This window comes from Loxodonta africana, chromosome 10 (genome assembly GCF_030014295.1).
Source record: "Loxodonta africana isolate mLoxAfr1 chromosome 10, mLoxAfr1.hap2, whole genome shotgun sequence".
NCBI classification, from domain to species: domain Eukaryota; kingdom Metazoa; phylum Chordata; class Mammalia; order Proboscidea; family Elephantidae; genus Loxodonta; species Loxodonta africana.
Window position 1 is genome coordinate 76,314,694 of NC_087351.1, and position 17,776 is coordinate 76,332,469.

Here is a 17,776-nt window from a genome sequence, read left to right on the forward strand (position 1 = left end):
ATTGTTGGTCGTGCGTGTAGGGCTGCAGGCGAGGGTTCTGAGCGGAGCGTACAAGTCCCCACGGACCTTTGTGGGAGGGGACACTTGGTAGAGGAAGAGCCCGCTGGGCGGGGAGTGAGGAAGTTGGCATGAGCCTATCATGCCTGAAGATCGGTCTCCTGCAGCCAGAGAAAGGGGTCTCGGATACAACTGCGTTTGCAGGTGGGCTGCCTGATGGCTGTGGCCCTTGGCTCCTGCGCTTCTGGGGCAACAAGTCTTACCGTACCCGGCCATGCTCCCAGAAGTGCAGCTGCTGGCATCTTTCTGTCAAGAGAGACGTTGGGGCTGCCTAGAGCGCCACAGTCAGAACTCAGAAATCCAGTCCACCCCCTTCTCCCTTCCCCTACAGTTTGGAGGTGAGGAGACTTGAAAGGTTACAAGGCTGATGAGTGACAGGTGGTTAGCTAGAACCTAGGTCTCCATCCAGTCCTCACCTTTTCCCACTACATCAGAGTCATTACTTAATTGGAACCCAATAAACTTTTCCTTTCTCTTCAATCACATGCTCTCTTGTAACTGTTCTCATCTCTTAACTTCTCTCATCTCCTTACCTGTTCCTAGAATCACTGTATAGTTTGGTTTCTGAGTCTTGACCAAATTCTGCATTCTGTTGACCTCTGTGTTTCACCCCTGAGGGATATCTGACACCATAGCTAGAGGATCTGTTTGCCAAACTTATCCCAGAAAGCAACTCCCATTGGTTTTCTGTCTGGGAGGTGATTGGTGAGGAAAGATGAGGGTAGAAGGCAAGTGGAATCGGATGTATTCTGTGTGACCTTCCCAGAGATCTGGGGACCTTTGGCCTCACCAGTTATTTAATAACTGCTGTGGCTGGCAACAGTAAGTGTCCTAGGAGCCCCTAGTAGTGTTAGTGGTTTTTGAGTCAGTTAGAGTCATTGGTGGTATCCACTCTAGGGCACAATGGTTGCCTCCTGGAAGGCAGGTCGTAGGGTTGTTAGGAGAATTAAATGAGTTCTTAACTGAAAAGCACTTAGGATTGTGCCTGGCACCAATAAGTGTTCAGTAAATATTAGCTATATAAATGATCAGTAATTGGTTGATGGATACATGAATGATTGATTTACTACTTTTTTTCTCTCTATTACTTTTTGTCCATAATAGCTGCTTTGATCTAGTTCGTTAGTTCTCAACACTACTTGCACATTAAATCCACTTAGGAAGGTCTTTGGTTTTATTTCTTTTTATGTAAATATGAGCACATACAGAAAAGCACACCTAGCACAATGAATTTGTCACAGCTGCACCCACCTGTGTAACCAGCACACAGATCAAGAAAGAGCATTATTGGTACTCTGCCCAAAGGTGGCTCTTATAAATTGAGCAGATTGGGCTGCAGGTGAAATCTCTGGACAGGGGGTCCTCACCTCCTCTTTTACTAGGCTGAGGTTACGCTTGAGTGGAAAGGTAAACAAGCTTACATTTGCAGCCAGGAATCCTGGCTTCTGGAGAAAGGGTCCTTCATTCTCGTAGTTTGCAGGTCAGCTTCCTTGATTGCTACCATCCCGTTTGGCCTCTCTAGGGACAAACTTGCAAGCCTTCAAGTGCCTTGGGAAGTTTCTTCCCCTGGATTAATCATGTTGCCAAAATGAAGTGCTTGAATTGTAAAAATCTCTTCCTTGTGGAGAGGAAGGGTAGGGTAGGTCATGAGTCCCAGTCAAAATGTCTCCTCCAAAATCCAGTTCATGCCCATATGCTATCTTGCGGATGAGAAAAGTCGAGGCCAGAAGATTCTAAATAGAGCAATTAAAGTAGTACTCATTGTAAAAGTGACTTATGGGCAGAGATTGACAAAGGCTGCCAGTATCATGGTGGCAAGGGTTCCCCAGGCACCTTTGACCTCCAAACCAAACCCACTGCCGTCTAGTAGATTGCAGCTCATAGGGACCCTATAGGACAGAGTAGAAGTGTCCCATAGGGTATCCAAGGCTGTAAGTCTTTACAGAAGCAAATTGCCGTGTCTTTCTCCTATGGGGTGACTGGTGGGTTTGAATTGCTGACCTTTCAGTTTGGAGCTGAGCACTTTAATCATTGCAACACCAGTGCTTCTTCCTTTGACCTCACCAGTTATTAGATGACTAAGCAGAACCTGAGTAGAGGAGCATATGTTAAACTGATATTAGTGGTGAAACTCCACTCTGGGCACGAGGGTAGCGTCCTTGAAGAGATTGTGCAAAGGAGAAGGGGGTTTTAAACTACATAGTGTTGGAAGAACCACATTGATTTGATGGAATCGTATGTTTTTAGACTAGAAACTGCAATACTTATATATTTGTGCTTTTCAAAATGGGGCCTACTAAATATTGTGTGATTTTGTTTGACCCTCCCTTTGCTTTTGCTATAATCAAGCCTGCTGTCTGCATGGGTGGTATTTTTCTTGACTAAGTCTTTCTAGAAGGACTGATTGTGAAGAGACAGATGGTTTGTCACTGAGCAGGGCACTGAGATTAGTTAGGTGCTTTGAGTTTTTGCTGATTAAGTGTAGAGTAAGTTGAATTTGTAAGTTCCCCAGATCTTAGAAAGAGTGCTGCCCCCTTCTCTGGATCATTGGATAATTTAGTTTACTTCTTTGTGCCTTAGTTTCCTCATCTGTATATTGGAGTAATAATAGCACCTAACTCATAAAATTGTTAGAATTAAATGAGTTATTACTTGTAAAGCATTTAGAACCATCATTGGCACATAGTAAGTGCTTGTTGAATAAACAAATAATGTTTGTGTTTATCCGTATCTTTGAGAGTTGGCTGATAATCTTGAGCCTTGAAATTAGAATTTATCTTAGTGATCCAAGGTAAAGCTGGAACAATGGCTGTATATTTAGCTACAAGACTAGAAGAAAAGTTTCTGTGGAAGGAATTTGCATACTTCTGGGTGTGATTCCTAGCAGTTCACCTCAAGCACAGCCACCACGCATGTGTCAGTGAAGGCTTGCATGTTGCTCTAATGCTGAACAGGTTTCAGTGAAGATTCCAGACTAATGTGGACTAGAAAGAAAGGCCTGGCAATCTACTTCTGAAAATCAGCCAGTGAAAACTGCATGGCTCACAACGATCCAATCCTATTGTGCATGGAGTTGGCATGAATCCGGGGGTGAATTCATTGGCAGCTAACAACAACCACAGTGAAGGGCAGGGCAGTTGGTGTAGATTTGCCTGTAATGAGCTCCATATAGCAGCAGATCTTTCAAGATAAAGTTACATGAAACCTTGAACTTCGTAACTAACTTGACTCTGGAGCCTGTACAGGAGGCTGGTGGGTTTCTGAGAGGTGGGACCTCCCACTAGATCTGAAATAGGCCATCAGCCAGGCTGTTGTGTGTGTTGCAGTTGGAGTGTGACAGAGTCCTGAGTAGGCAACTAACTAGGGTCATCATACCAAAAACCAAACCCATTGCCATTGACTCATAGCAACCCTATAGGACAAAGTAGAACTGCACCATAGAGTTTCCAAGGAGTGCCCGGTGGATTCAAACTGCCAACCTTTTGGTTAACAGCCATAGCGCTTAACCACTACACCACCAGGGTTTCCTGGAGCTAGTGAGAATCTTGACTGGGGTCACAGTCCACAAGTTAGTGTCTGTTCTCACCTATCAGGCGGGTTGGAATCAGGCAGTGTGGGGGCTCGGAGTAAGGGTATGTGGTCAGTCTTCTACTGTATCCCCTTTTGGATGAGGTATCCTCTGGAAGAAGGGACTGGCCTAGGAGAGGGTCCCCTGGAGGCAAGGGAAGGGCTCCCTATCCTCAGGCTGACTCCTTGTAGAGGCTGTATACAGTAGAGGTTCAAAACCAAAAACCAAACCTGTTACCATTGAGTTGATTCTGACTCACGGCCAATGCACTGATGGTAACCTCTTGTGTTTCACAGTAGAACCGCTCCATAGGGTTTCCTTGACTGTAATTGTTATGGAAGCAGATCACCAGGGCTTTCTTTCACAGCACCACTGGGTGGGTTTGAACCACCAATCTTCCAGATAGTAGTTTAGCACAAACTATTTGTACCACCCAGGGACAAGGGACACATACTGCTTGTGCAACCTTGGGCAGGTTTGTCAACCTCACTGTCCCTTTCTGTCCAGTGGGGATGGTGACAACAGTGTCTGCCTGCTGAGGGTGCTGGGATTAAAGGAGTCTTATATAAGGCTCTCAGACCAAGTCTGTGTGTTCTTGTGCTTGTGACTGTGTTCTCTGACATCCCACCCACAATGCAGAAAGTCCCATTGCCCCAAGCAATGTGCTCCCCTTGATAATTTCCCAAAAAGCAGCACTTGCCACACTGTAAATCCTTGACCTTGAAGGATTGGGTGGCTAAGGGGCTGCGGTCAGGATTCCTCAGCCACCCAGTCCACCCTTGCCTCCATTTGCGGTTCATGGAACTTAAGCCAGAAGTGAGGTGACTTGTCCAAGGGTTGTAAGGCTAGCCTAGCAGCAGAGGCTCAACAGTGCATTTTCATTCCTTACCAAGGGCTTGTCACTTGCTTGCTAAAAGGAATTGCACACTTTTATCCCTCACTAAGTGTCATCCTGGCTTTGCTCTCCTTGAGGCCTTTACCCAGTCAGGGGATGAATCAACCAGTCAATCTGTTTGGGAAGTACCCAAAGTGATGCTCCTCAGGAAGTCATGTTCAAAGTTATAGTCTGATTTTTCATTGCTTGGAGACAAGTCAAGGAGTCCCTGGGTGGTACAAACAGTTACTATGCATTCAGCTACTAACTGCAAGGTTGACGGTTCAAACCCACCCAGAGGTGCCTCAGGAGAAAGGTAGCCAGCTTCCATTAAGATGACAGTCAAGAAATTCTATGGAGCACAGTTTTACTCTGCAGCACATGGGGTCACCATGAGTTGAAATCGACTCCATGGCAACTGGTTTCCTTTTTTTTTTTTTTTTTGGAGACAAGTCAAGCCTTCTTGTTTTGTTACTTAGGCTTTTTTGTTTCCTCGATGAAAAGTCCTTCCCCTCAAGCCTGGGCAGGAAAGGTGCAGCTTTGGGTTGTTGGTTTGTAATGAGTGTCAGGAGATAAGGAGAGCATTTTCTGTAAAAGGATCTGCCAGAGACTGTCAGACATTTACTTTTACTACCTTGCTGCACCTAACATGACAAATGATCTTTGGGTTTGATTCTGAAATATTAGTTCCTTCGTCTTTAGTAAGCAGCCTTTTAGGCCAGAGTCCTTTCTCCCTAATATTTTCTTTTGTTGTTGTTAGTTGCCATCGAGTTAGTTCCGACTCATGGTGACCCCATGTGTATGCAGTAGAACTGCTCCATAGGGTTTTCAAGGCTGTGACCTTTCAGAAACAGATTGCCAGGCCTGTCTTCCAGGTGCCTCTGGGTTAGTAGCATTTAACTGTTCGTACCACCCACTCTTCTCTAAAAGCAGAAAGGCCAGGTCGTTGTGGGACTTTTTCAGATAAGAGCGCTTGACCTGCCTTTCCTCCAAGTGGAGACCCCAGTCTTCCCCATACCTTCCACATCCAGGTAGCATGTTCCCATGGGTGATAATCCAGAAACTTGCAAGGGTCTTGGAGCTGTTCAGTTGAGCCCGAGTCAGCTCTGATGGCCAGGTCTGTGGTTGGATAATCCTTAAATAAATACTAAGACTTGTTCTGGATGTGAGACCTTCACTGACAGACACACTGGCAGCAACCCTTCTTTGTTGGCATATTGTTGGGCCCAGCTACCTACAGACCCTCGTACCTGGGGCCACCCCATTGTGTCTCATAACTCAGCTGCTGGCTGAAGGTTACAAAATGGTGGCCTGGAGGCCAAATTTTTTTGTGTTTTGTTTGGCTTACAGAATTATCTTTAACAACTGTTAGCCCAACACAATCATATGTGTAATTACAGATAAAAAATAAGGATGCCTGATTTAAAAAAAAAAAAAGAAAGAAAGAAAGCTTAGCAATACTGTGCTCTCTATCCTCATGTCACCAATTTTTTGGAACTGAGTAGAAGCTGCCCTCCCCCCATGATCCTACGTGATAGCCCTCACCACCTTCATACCTTTTATGAAGCCTTTCTCAGCCAGTTCAACTTAGTACCCTAGCTCCATTTGTCCTCTAGAGCAGTGGTTCTCAAACTGGGCCAGTTTGCCCTCCCCATGCCAGGACGCATTTGGCAGTGTCAGTACTGGACATATTTTTGGTTGTCATATGGGGGGTGGTGAGGGGGAGTGTACTGTGTGCTACTAACCTCTAGAAGTGGAGGCCAGACATGCTGCTAAGCATCCTACAATGCCCAGGACAGGCCCCCAACATCAAAGAATTAATGGTTGTTGTTGTTAGGTTCTATAGAGTCGGTTCCGACTCATAGCAAGCCTACAGGACAGAGTAGATCTGCCCCATAGGGTTTCCAAGGAGCTGCTGGTAGATTTGAACTGCTGACCTTTTGGTTAGCAGTTGAGCTCTTAATCACTATGCCACCAGGGCTCCAGGAATTAATTACCCAACTCAAAATGTCAATAGTGCCAAGGTTGGGAAATCCTCATCTAGAAGCTTAAAATTAAGTAGTTATTGTATCACCGTGTATGTAGACCAATCATGGCCTTTTCTTTCACTGGGAATTAGGCAATTCATTAATATTTGATACCATTTTGAGCTATTTTCATATAATAAATAATTAGGCGATTTACCTTTCCTTCCTTTGGTCTTTGTGAGAGTTTGAGAAAATTGGATGGAAGAACTTTACATTATAAATTTTCATTGGAGCATAAAATAAGTTTTCAAATATACATTTGAGATACATATCAACTGGAGTTTGAGTTAGAGTATAATAATTCTTGTTTTAAATATTTTATTCGTAAACATAATAAAGGAAAGTGCTGTTATCAGTTAATTAGTCCATATACTGGTATAATGTAGCTTTTGATGTTATATTAGTGATGTGTGAAAATAATCAGTTTTCTTTCAACAAGAAGGTAATTCAGTCTTTTAATTTGACTTAAATAGCAGAGAATTTGAAATATATGTATTTTTTGGAACACTAGGTGGCCTCAGAACCAGTGAATTGTTTTTACAAGGAACTCCGTGTAAGTTTAAAAATTTTTTTTTTTTAATGGTTTACTAGTTCCCTCATTAATCAATGAGTTGAATAAAATCTTTGCTATGTATTCATTTTATATTTGCATAAGATGTCTTTTTAACCTTTTGACCTTCATTTATCAATTTGGTTAAAACTGTGCCTGTTCATGTTTTTACTTTTTTTAACCTAAAACTTTTTATGTCATCTAGTTGGCAGTGATTACTTTACAAGAACTTATGCATCAAGACCAGACAGACTTTGGTTTACTGCTGCTTTTTCTTATTTCATTCATTGGCACACTGATGTCTTCTGCATCGAGATTGAGCTGTGTCTTCCCTCAGATTTCAGAGAATGCTGATGGAGACTGATATGAAGATAGTTTGTGTAGTTCTACTATTCAAGGATCGTTTGGGCATTCAGCTATCCATTTCTGCCTCACTTTGCCTTGGCAGAAGCCCTGATGGTGCAGTGGTTAAACACTTGACTCCTGGGCAAAAGGTTACTGGTTTGAACCCAGCAGCCACTCTGCTGGAGAAGGATGTGGCAATCTGCTTCTGTAACGATTACAGCCTTGGGAACCCTAGGAGGCAGTTTTTTCTATTTTTTTTTACCTTGGAATCTTTGCCTGCAGGGCGTAGCTCACTGACCCTATAGCTCATTGACCCTATACGGAAATGGAATGCATCTGCAACCAAGGGAAATAAGGTTTCTGATTACTTAGGAGGTTTTGATGGTTAAGAATTTGTACTATTACAGGGTTTAAACTTCTGGGAAATAATTAGTTATAAAAATTAAAGTGCCCCTTCGGTAAATCTTCATCTAAAGTTCAATTAAAAATGTATGTATATATAAAGAGTAGATAAAATGCCTTCCACAGCTCTAGGACCCTAAAGAAAAGACAGACAAGGGAGTTACCTCTTCTCTCTGTGCTTTTCTGTTATAGTTTCTTGTAACTTCAGGTAGAGCTGACAGTTAGATGGCTTTCGTTATTCCACTTTTCACCTTAAGGCTCTTCAGTTAGTGGGCAACCCAGAAAACCAAGGCAGGGGAAATCTTGGGCAGACCTCATTGCATCTGTCCTGGTATTTTTCTCACCAGACCAGAAAGCTTTCCCTCTGTTGCCCTGGTTCTGGCTGATTGTGCTTTGCGTGCATTTTTACATGTCTCATTGCTATTCTGGTCATGTTGTACAAAGGGGCCTAGATGTTGGCTTTTAAACAAATCCTCCTAATTGGACAACTATGCCTGCTGATGCAGCTTCAAAAACAGTCCTACTTCTTAAGAAAAGTTTAAGGAAGGGGTTAGTTTAAATGATTTCAAGCTATAAATTTTTTTAGGAAAAAAGAAATTGCAAACTTAGACTCGCTTAAATTATAGCATAGAAAGTACAGAACACGTTGTGCTTTGTTCTTAACCTACTGGATTGAAACATTTTCCACCTATACCCCCTTGTGGTACTGGGTTTGTTGCATTACTTTGCTACCTGCTGGGTATAAATATTATTATTTGTCTCTAGGCCCCCTCTTCAGATCTCAAATGCTCACTTATTCTAGAGTCCTTTTAAGATTTGGTGAATAAATTCACTGTATCGGTATAAAATCTGCTCTGTGCCTTAAAATATTGCAGTTCTCCGTTCCTGGAGCCAACTCTCCAGACATGGATTGGACTGGACAATGGGTTGGAGAGGGATGCTGGTGAGGAGTGAGCTTCTTGGATCAGGTGGACACTTGAGACTATGTTGGCATCTCCTGCCTGGAGGGGAGATGAGAGGGTAGAGGGGGTTAGAAGCTGGCGAAATGCACACGAAAGAGAGAGTGGAGGGAGAGAGCAGGCTGTCTCATTAGGGGGAGAGTAATTGGGAGTATGTAGCAAGGTGTATATAAGTTTTTGTGTGAGAGACTGACTTGATTTGTAAACTTTCACTTAAAGCACAATAAAAATTATTTAAAAAAAAATTGCAATTCTCAATCATTTCTGTTTCACAGTGCTGAAAAGTTTAAAGGCATTTGTAGCCCTGGCAGTTTCTCTGTGCTTCATCCGAATGCTAGGATCCAACCCGTCCTTACCAGCTGTACCATTAACACCATAATCCAAGCCACCATTATCTCTGGCTGGGACTTTAGCAAAGGCAGTAATTTCTCACTGGTCTCCCCGATTATCACTTTTTCCTTAACAGTCTATTCTTGGTTCATCACCCAGAAGAACCCTTTTACAATGTAAGTCTGATCATGTCAGCCCTGCCCAAAACCCTACTAGGGCTCCCCATCTCATTCAGAATGAAAGAGGACCTAAATGATCTGGTTACTGCTACCTCTTGGATCATCATTTACCCGTCCTTATTGTGCTGCCTCCACCTTTACCACACTTGTCATACAGATATGCACAGACATTTGCAAACATCTCTTCCCACACTCATTTGGTTATTTCTATCTCCAATTCTCCACACTTTACAAACAACTGTAAATAGGCACAGGAGTCACTAGACCAGCCTAGTAAAGACTAAGAATGTTGAATGGTATAAGAAGTCATGCTAAGACTTCAAAATTTTATTTCTAGCTTTTACCTACTCAGGGCCTTTGCACTTGGGATATTCTCTGCTGATTGGCTCTGGGAAGGTTGCATGCCTGCACTGAGCCTGTTTCTACTTCTCTGAAGAAGAGTAAGAAGTCTCTCTTGCCTCACCTACCTCATGAGGTAGCTGAGAGTCTCAGATGTGTTCATCTTTTTTCAGTGTTGGCTCTTGTTTTTGTCTTTCTCTGACTTTGAACTAGTCTTTATATTGTTAGGAATGTTTTTTCATGGGTTTTACTTGGGTAGGGTAGGGTAAGGAAAACCAGTAGACCTTTTTTGTAGAGCACTGATGTTGTTAGCTGCCAACAAGTCAGCCTGTGACTCAGGGCGATCCCAAGCACAATGGAATGAAATACTGCATGGCCCTGCACCATCCTCACGATCGGTTATAGATCAGACCATTGTGATCCATAGTGTTTTCACTGGCTGATTTTCAGAAGTAGATCGCCAGGCATTTCTTTCTAGTCCACGTTAGCCTGGAAGCTCCACTGAAATCAGCATCATAGCAAGCTTCTACTGACAGACAGGTGGTAGCTGCGCTTGAGGTACATTGGCCAGGAGTCAAACACAGGTCTCCCACTTAGTAGACAGACACGTACGTTCTGCTTCTTGTCCTGTTCGTGTTTTTCTGTTCTAAAGCATTAAAAGGCCTTTGTGTTAATGGATGGTGGGGAAGGTTCTCCAGTAGGGCCTTACTGCTGCTTCCCAGGCACCACGTCAGATTGTTGTGTAGCGAGGAGCGGCGAAGGCTGGGACTGCTATGGAGTTTTAATGGCAGCTTAGTGAAAACCCAGCAGTGTCAGCATTTCCTGTTCTGTTGTTTCCAGGCAGAACTGTGGCTTCTGTTCAGGTTAAATCCCAGTACAAGAAATCCTCATAAATGAACCAATGAGCAACATCATGATAATCGGAGAAAAGATTGAAGTTGTCAAGGATTTCATTTTCCTTGGATCCGCAATCAACACCCATGGAAGCAGCAGTCAAGAAATCAAAAGACGAATTGCATTGGGAAAGTCTGCTGTAAAGGACCTCTTCAAAGTGTTGAAGGGCAAAGATGTGACCCTGAAGACTAAGGTGCACCTGACCCAAGCCATGGTATTTTCAATTACATCATATGCATGTGAAAGCTGGAGAATGAAGGAAGACCGAAGAAGAGTTGATGCCTTTAAATTGTGGTGTTGGTGAAGAATATTGAATATACCATGGACTGCCAAAAGAACGAACAAATCTGCCTTGGAAGAAGTGCAGCCAGAACGCTCCTTAGAGGCAAGGATGGTGAGACCGCGTCTTACATACTTGAGACATGTTGTCAGGAAGGATCAGTCCCTGGAGAAGGACATCACGCTTGGCAGAGTACAGGGTCAGCGGAAAAGAGGAAGACCCTCAACGAGGTGGACTGACACAGTGGCTGCAACAATAAGCCCAAGCATAACAATTGTAAGGATGGCTCAGGACCAGGCAGTGTTTCGTTCTGTTGTGCATATAGTTGCTATGAATCGGGACCAACTCGACGACATTTAACAACAACAACAAGAAATCCAAGTCTGTTCTTTATTTGAACTGTATTATTGTATAGGATTATTATATTGTATAGGATTATTGTATGGGATTGTATAGGATATTGGTTTCGAAAAACAAGGACGCTAGCTAGAAATAAAGTTTTAAAGTCTTAGCATGACTTCTTATACCATTCAGCATTCTTAGTGTTTATTAGGCTAGTCTAAATAATGTGGTTCTTGTGACTCTTCTGCCTATTGATGTCAGTTATTTGTAAAGTGTGGAAGACTGGAGCCGGGAGTAACCAAATTAGTGAGGGAAGGGGTGTTTGCAAATGTCTGTGTGTATTTGTTGACAAGTGTGGTAAAGGTGGAGATAGTACAATAAGGAAAGGTAAATGATGAAACTGGTTCTCCAAAAAAGACAGATCCTGTTCAAGTCCGTGGCTGTATCAGATATCCCAACTGGGCACTGTTGGATGATTTTGCATACTTATTTGTAGAAGGATTTTCGGTTGCTTTAAGAGTTTGACTGCTAACCAAAAGCCCAGCAGCTCAAATCTACCAGCCGCTCCTTGGAATCCCTATGGGGCAGTTCTGCTCTGTCCTATAGGGTTGCTATGAGTCGGGTTTTTGGTTTGGTTTGGCTGGCACAAACGATGTGCCCTTGACTCCTAACCAAAAGGTTGGTGGTTTTAATCTACCCAGGGGTGCCATGGAAGAAAGGTCTGGGGATCTACTTTCATAAGATTATTATTGAAAACCCTATGGAAACCATGTGGGGTTGCCATGATTTGTAATTGGCTCGACAGCAAAGGGTAGATGTATTTTCATTTTTTTTTTTGGTTTTTTAGATGAAGGTTTACAGAGCAAACAAGTTTCTCATTAAACAATTAATACACATATTGTTTGTGACGTTGGTTGCCATCTGCACGATGTGTCAACACTCTCCCCTTCTCGACCTTGGGTTCCCCATTACCAGCTTTCCTGTCCTTTCCTACCTTCTTGTCCTTGCCCCTGGGCTGATGTGCCTAGTTAGTCTTGTTTTGTTTTATGGGCCTATCTAATCTTTGGCTGAAGGGTGAACCTCAGGAGTGACTTCATTACTGAGCTATAAGGGTGTCCGGGGGCCATACTCTCAGGGTTTCTCCAGTCTCTGTCAGCCTAATAAGTCTGGTCTTTTTTTCCTGTGAGTTAGAATTTTGTTCTGCATTTTTCTCCAGCTCTGTCTGGGACTCTGTATTGTGATCCCTGTCAGAGCAGTTAGTGGAGATAGCTGGGCATCATCTAGTTGTGCTGGACACAGTCTGGTGGAAGCCGTGGTAGTTGTGGTCCATTAGTCCTTTGGACTAATCTTTCCCTCGTGTCTTTGGTTTTCTTCTCTTTCTCCCTTGCTCCAGATGGGGTGAGACCCGTGAAGTATTTTAGATGGCCACTCACAAACTTTTAAGACCCCAGATACTACTCACCAAAGTAGAATGTAGAATATTTTCTTTGTAAACTATGTTATACCAATTGAGCTAGATGTTCCCTGAGTAATTTAATTTTTTTTATTTTTTTTATCCTATGTCACTGAGAAGTTCTATGTTGGTAAATTGATTTAAGTTTCACAAGGAAGTATACTTTTAACCTTATGTTAAATTATTTCATAAGAAAATTCTTTTATAAATTAGAATATAATTGTAAACTCATGTTGCATTTATAGTGAGGACTCACTGGTTTATTGTTCTGCCTTATGTGGGTACCCTATGGTTGTCTTACTAGAGCAGGTCAAACAAAAGGGTACGAGCTCAAGTTCTTTCCCACAAAACTTTTTCATGAGCTCCTAGAGAGTGGGTATGCTGACAGTGATGGGGATTAGCAGACTTCCAGTTGGTCCAGTTTTTCATTTATTCCCTGTGTGGTTTCGAATGCCACCAACTAATAAGTTTTAAACTAACCATCTCCATACCTCAAGGCCCAGTGTCAGTAGGAGTTAGAAGAGATCCTTGTCTACTCGAGACCTAGAAAGTTGATGGGAAGTTCATGGTACATATTATACCAGATGATGTCTATTCAGTGAAATATTTTTTGTTTAAAAGATAAGTACATCAAATAATTCACATGATTTATTAAGGGTTAACTTCAATCTTTCATTTTTCTCTAGGCAAATAAGGGAGAGACTGAAGAACCAAGTCACTCAGATGAAGGAGCAAGTACCTGGGTTCACACCAGGCCTAGCAATTTTGCAGGTAGTATCAACGGCACTGGGTTATGATAGTATATTTCCATTAGTGTCTGTTATGGATTGAATTATGTCTCCCGAAAATATGTGTTGTAAATCCTAACCTCTATGCCTGTGGTTATAATTCCATTTGGGAATGGATTGTCTTTGTTATGTTAGTGAAGCGGGATTAGTGTAGAGTGTGTTTTAAATCAACCTCTTCTGAGATATAAAAAAAATAGAAGAGATTAAATAGCAGAGGACTTTTGCCCCAGGATGGAATACTCCTAAAGTCTCACTCATATTGATTTAGATGATTCAGAAGATGAGATTTTGGGCTTGGAGTTGATTAAAGACTTTGGGGATGATGTGATGGGGTTACTGTGTTTTGCATATGGCAAGGGCATGCATTTTTGGGGGCCAAAGGGTGGAATGTTATGCATTGTATTGTGTCCCCCCCAAAATATGTATTGTAAATCCTAACCTGTATGCCTGTGGTTGGAGCCCTGGTGGCACAGTGGTTAAGAGCTATGACTGCTAACCAAATGTCCGCAGTTCAAATCCACCAGCCACTCCTTGGAAAAGCTATGGGGCAGTTCTACTCTGTCATATAGGATCACTATGAGTGGGAATCGACTTGACAGCAACAGGTTTTTTTAATGCCTGTGGTTATAATCCCCCTGGGAATGAGTTGTCTTTGTTATCTTGATGAGGCAGTATTAACGTAGGGTATGTCTTAAGTCATTCTCTTTTGAGATATAAATGAGATTAAACAAGCAAGAGCTAGAAGCAGAGACGAGGGAAGATAGATGCCAAGCCACATGGAGATCTCTAAGGAACCAGGAAACTAGATGAAGAGACAAGGACCTTCCTCCAGAACAGAGAAAGCCTTCTCCTAGAGTCGGCGCCCTGAATTCGCACTTCTAGCTCCTGAACTATGAAAAAATTAATTTGTTTGTTAAAGCCACCCACTTGTGATATTTCTGTTATAGGAGCACAAGATAACTAAGACAGTGTCCTTTACTCAGTCTCTCAGTTGATCTTCAGACAGCGCTCCAGACCTCCTTCCTTTTTTTTATTTGGCTTCTTTAGGGTCTCATACATTTTCAGTTTCTCTTTGCAGACCCCTCCTTTTCAGTTCAACTTCTTACTGTTGGAGTATCTTGACCCTATAATATTCTCTGTGGACACTCTTTCACTAGGCCAGTGTTTCTGCAACTTTGATCTTAGGATCCCTCTACACACTTAAAAATTTAAGACATCGAGGAGCTTTTATTTATATGGCTTTGTCCGTCGATATTTACTATATTAGAAATTAAAACTGGAAGGTTTTAGAAGTATTGATTCATTTAAAAAGGCCAACAGTAAACTCATTTTATGTTAACATAAATAAAATTTTTATGAAAAAATCACCTTTTCAGAACAAAATTTAGTGAGAAGAGGGGCATTGTTTTACAGTTTTGCAAAACTCTTTACTATTTGACTTGATAGAAGACAGCTGGATTCTCATCTCCAGCATTCAGTCTGTTGCTATATACTGGTTTGGCTGAAATATGTGAAGAAAACCTGGCCTCATATAGCTATGTAGTTGGAAAAGGAAGGGGTCTTTTCATAGCCTTTCCACATAATGGTAGATATTTTTCTTTGGTATCACACCAAAATTCAGTAAGTAGAAGTTTTTAAAGATTAGTTGCAATGTGGGATCTGAAACTGTCTCTGGTGAACTTTCATACCATATTACATCAAAACCCATTGGTCTGTGTTATAGTTAGAATGAGTATTTTGCATGCTTTGGATATTTCGTTTTGAAAGGAGTCCCTGGGTGGTACAAATAGCTAAGTGCTAGGCTACAAACCAAAAGGTTCACAGTTTGGATCCACCCTGAGCAGGCAACTGGTTTGAGTTTTTCGGTGTTATTGTTGTGAAACATCCTGCATTCCTTATTTGGAAAAATAGTGGTTCACTGAATTATACTTATCTTTCAAATACTGACACATTTTATTTTACAGTATATAAAAAAGTCACAACCTTTAATATTGCTGGCAAACTCATCAGAAGGGTCTTTAGGTATTGAGAAGTTGTCAAGCTCACAGGAGTGAATAAAAAATTAATTTTCATTTGAAATCCTGAATTTATGATTGGCAATAAATACTATCAGTTGTTTTCCTTGATGTAGGAGACTCACTTTGTTCATTTTTGAGAAAACATCTGCCAGATACTCAAGCCTAAAAATCATTGTCTTTCTAGTAAAGATGGCGTTCCATTTTAAAATGTGGCCAGTACAGCTTGCAGCGCAAAAGCACAAGAGCTTTTCTTAGAGACAACCATTGCCTTACGTATTAAGCAGAAGCACTGTATGAGTGCTTTCCATATCTTCACATGGAATATTAAAAAGGCATGTACTCAAGGGTCAAGTTTTAATAAAACTAATAATTTTTACTGCTTTATCCAGGACATTCCCAAGTGAAACTGGCGTTTGTTTTTACTGAGTCGCAGTGAAGAATATACAATGAGTGCCAGTATCATCTGGTGCCACTGCCTTGATTTGTGCCAAAGCACCAGCAGTTTTACCCACCATTGCTTCTGTACCTTCAGTCCACATGTCAACACAGTGAAAAAGGCAAATAACATCGTAGTATTGTTATGAAAATAAGTTTGACCTCGCAGATACTGGAAGGATACATGGACCACACTTCTACAGCTACTGCCCTAGACAATTTCATCTGGTCCCAAACACCAGCAGTAGTCCAGTGACATCTAAATCTAGGTCTCCTCCAAATTCTGGACCCTTGGTTTCTGGGATACCACTCTTACTTCCCTCTTTTCTCTAGTCTCCTTTACTTGTTGTTCCTTATCTCCCTGATACCTCAGCCTCAAGGCTCAGTCTTCAGACCTCTTCTCCACCTTATTCTTTCCCTAAGTAACCTCACCCAGTCCCATGGCTCCATGGTGGGGGATACTTCTAAATCCAGTTCTCCATCTAGGGTTTCTTCCCTGAGTTCCAGACTCCTCTAGTTGGTAGGAAGCTTTCAAAAAATATTTGTATGGACACATGTATGAATGAATGCTTGAAGGGTTGATTTACATGACAGGAAACTGATAGCTGTCATCTGAAACACCCTTCAGAAATGTAAATTTCATCACCTCACATTCTCTCTTGCATGTGTGCCTCCACACATATCATTTAATCCCTTGCGAAGTTTCTGTCCCTTTTTATCAAGAATTTCTAAGTGAGTAGTACTTGAACATTTTTCCCCTGTAACTGCACATTATTTTCCCATTAGTGAGACTGGGGGTAGCCAAGAGGCCTTCGCTAAGAAGAAAAGCACAGAAGGCCTGCTGTTTTGTGCCTGGTGTGTTCTCTGCTGGGGTGGGTTTTCCTTTTTTGCAAATTACCAAGTAAGAATAAAAGGTATATGTTGTGGGTGTACACTTGGTACATTTGAGGACCGGTTATTTCTTGGCTTACTCTTGTGAAGTGTTTGTTGTAGAAAGAGTGAATGTCATAGGAAAGAAATCTGTTTCTATAAACCTTTTCTTAGCAATATTGGTAGAGCGCACCCCCCACCCCCCAGTTTTTAAAATTAACTCGCAAACTTGTATTTTGGACTTATTGATTGCACGTATTTTTATTACATAAAGACTGTTCTGCAGATTGTCTCTTAAGTCCTTGCCAATAAACATTGGTAGCTGTTTTTCATCTTGCACTTTAGCACCAAGGTCAACCTTTTTCTATGATACAAGGCTTACATGTTGTGTTGTAATCACATCTATGCTGTCTCAGACCTCTTGTTTTTCCCACCCTGGCACTGGCACCACCTTCTCCCCAGATGCCCAGGCCAGAAACCTAAGATCATTGCTCTCTCTTTTTTAATTGTGGTGGGAGTTCCTGGGTGGTGCAAATGGTTAAGTACTCAATTACCACCCGAAGGTTTGTGGTTTGAACCCACCCAGAGGCACCTCAGGAGACAGGTCTGGCTATCTGCTTCTAAGAGGTTACACAGCAGTTCCACTCTGCACACATGAGGTCGCCGTGAGTTGGAATTGACTTGATGGCAGCTAACAGCAACAACAACAAATATGTATGTAACAACATTTGCCATTTTGATAGTCTTCCCGTGTACAGTTCAGTGACGTTAATTATGTTCATCACGTTGTTCAGCCATCACCATTAACTGTTGGCGAATTTTTCCAGCACCCTTAACAGAAGCTCAGTGTTCCCTAAGCATTGCAAAGTCATCTCTTTAGAATCTCCCTCCCCACATCCCACCGGGACTGTTGTCTGTTGTCCTATTGATTCTACCTCTCATAAGCTCTTGGACTCTGTTCGTTCCTTTTCATTCCTACTGCTTCCTCCTTAGGTCAGGCCCTCACCTTCCTCCTGGGCCACTACAGCCACTTCCTTACTGGTCTTTGGCTTCCAACCTGGAGCCT

The 17,776-nt window shown here is 42.2% G+C and overlaps 1 protein-coding gene across 2 annotated transcripts in view; it reads left to right on the forward strand.

The window, feature by feature from the left end:
• The window catches only part of MTHFD1 (methylenetetrahydrofolate dehydrogenase, cyclohydrolase and formyltetrahydrofolate synthetase 1), a 61,207-nt gene that overhangs the window by 373 nt on the left and 43,058 nt on the right, over window positions 1-17,776 (forward strand). The window contains exons 1-2 of one of the 2 annotated variants that reach the window (XM_010588685.3): window positions 1-201; window positions 13,286-13,370. In XM_010588685.3, coding sequence (XP_010586987.1) covers window positions 140-201; window positions 13,286-13,370 — 147 coding nt within the window. In that variant the 5' untranslated portion in view covers window positions 1-139. The remainder of the gene's footprint in view (window positions 202-13,285; window positions 13,371-17,776) is intronic. The other variant, XM_010588686.3, reaches the window with a different exon arrangement.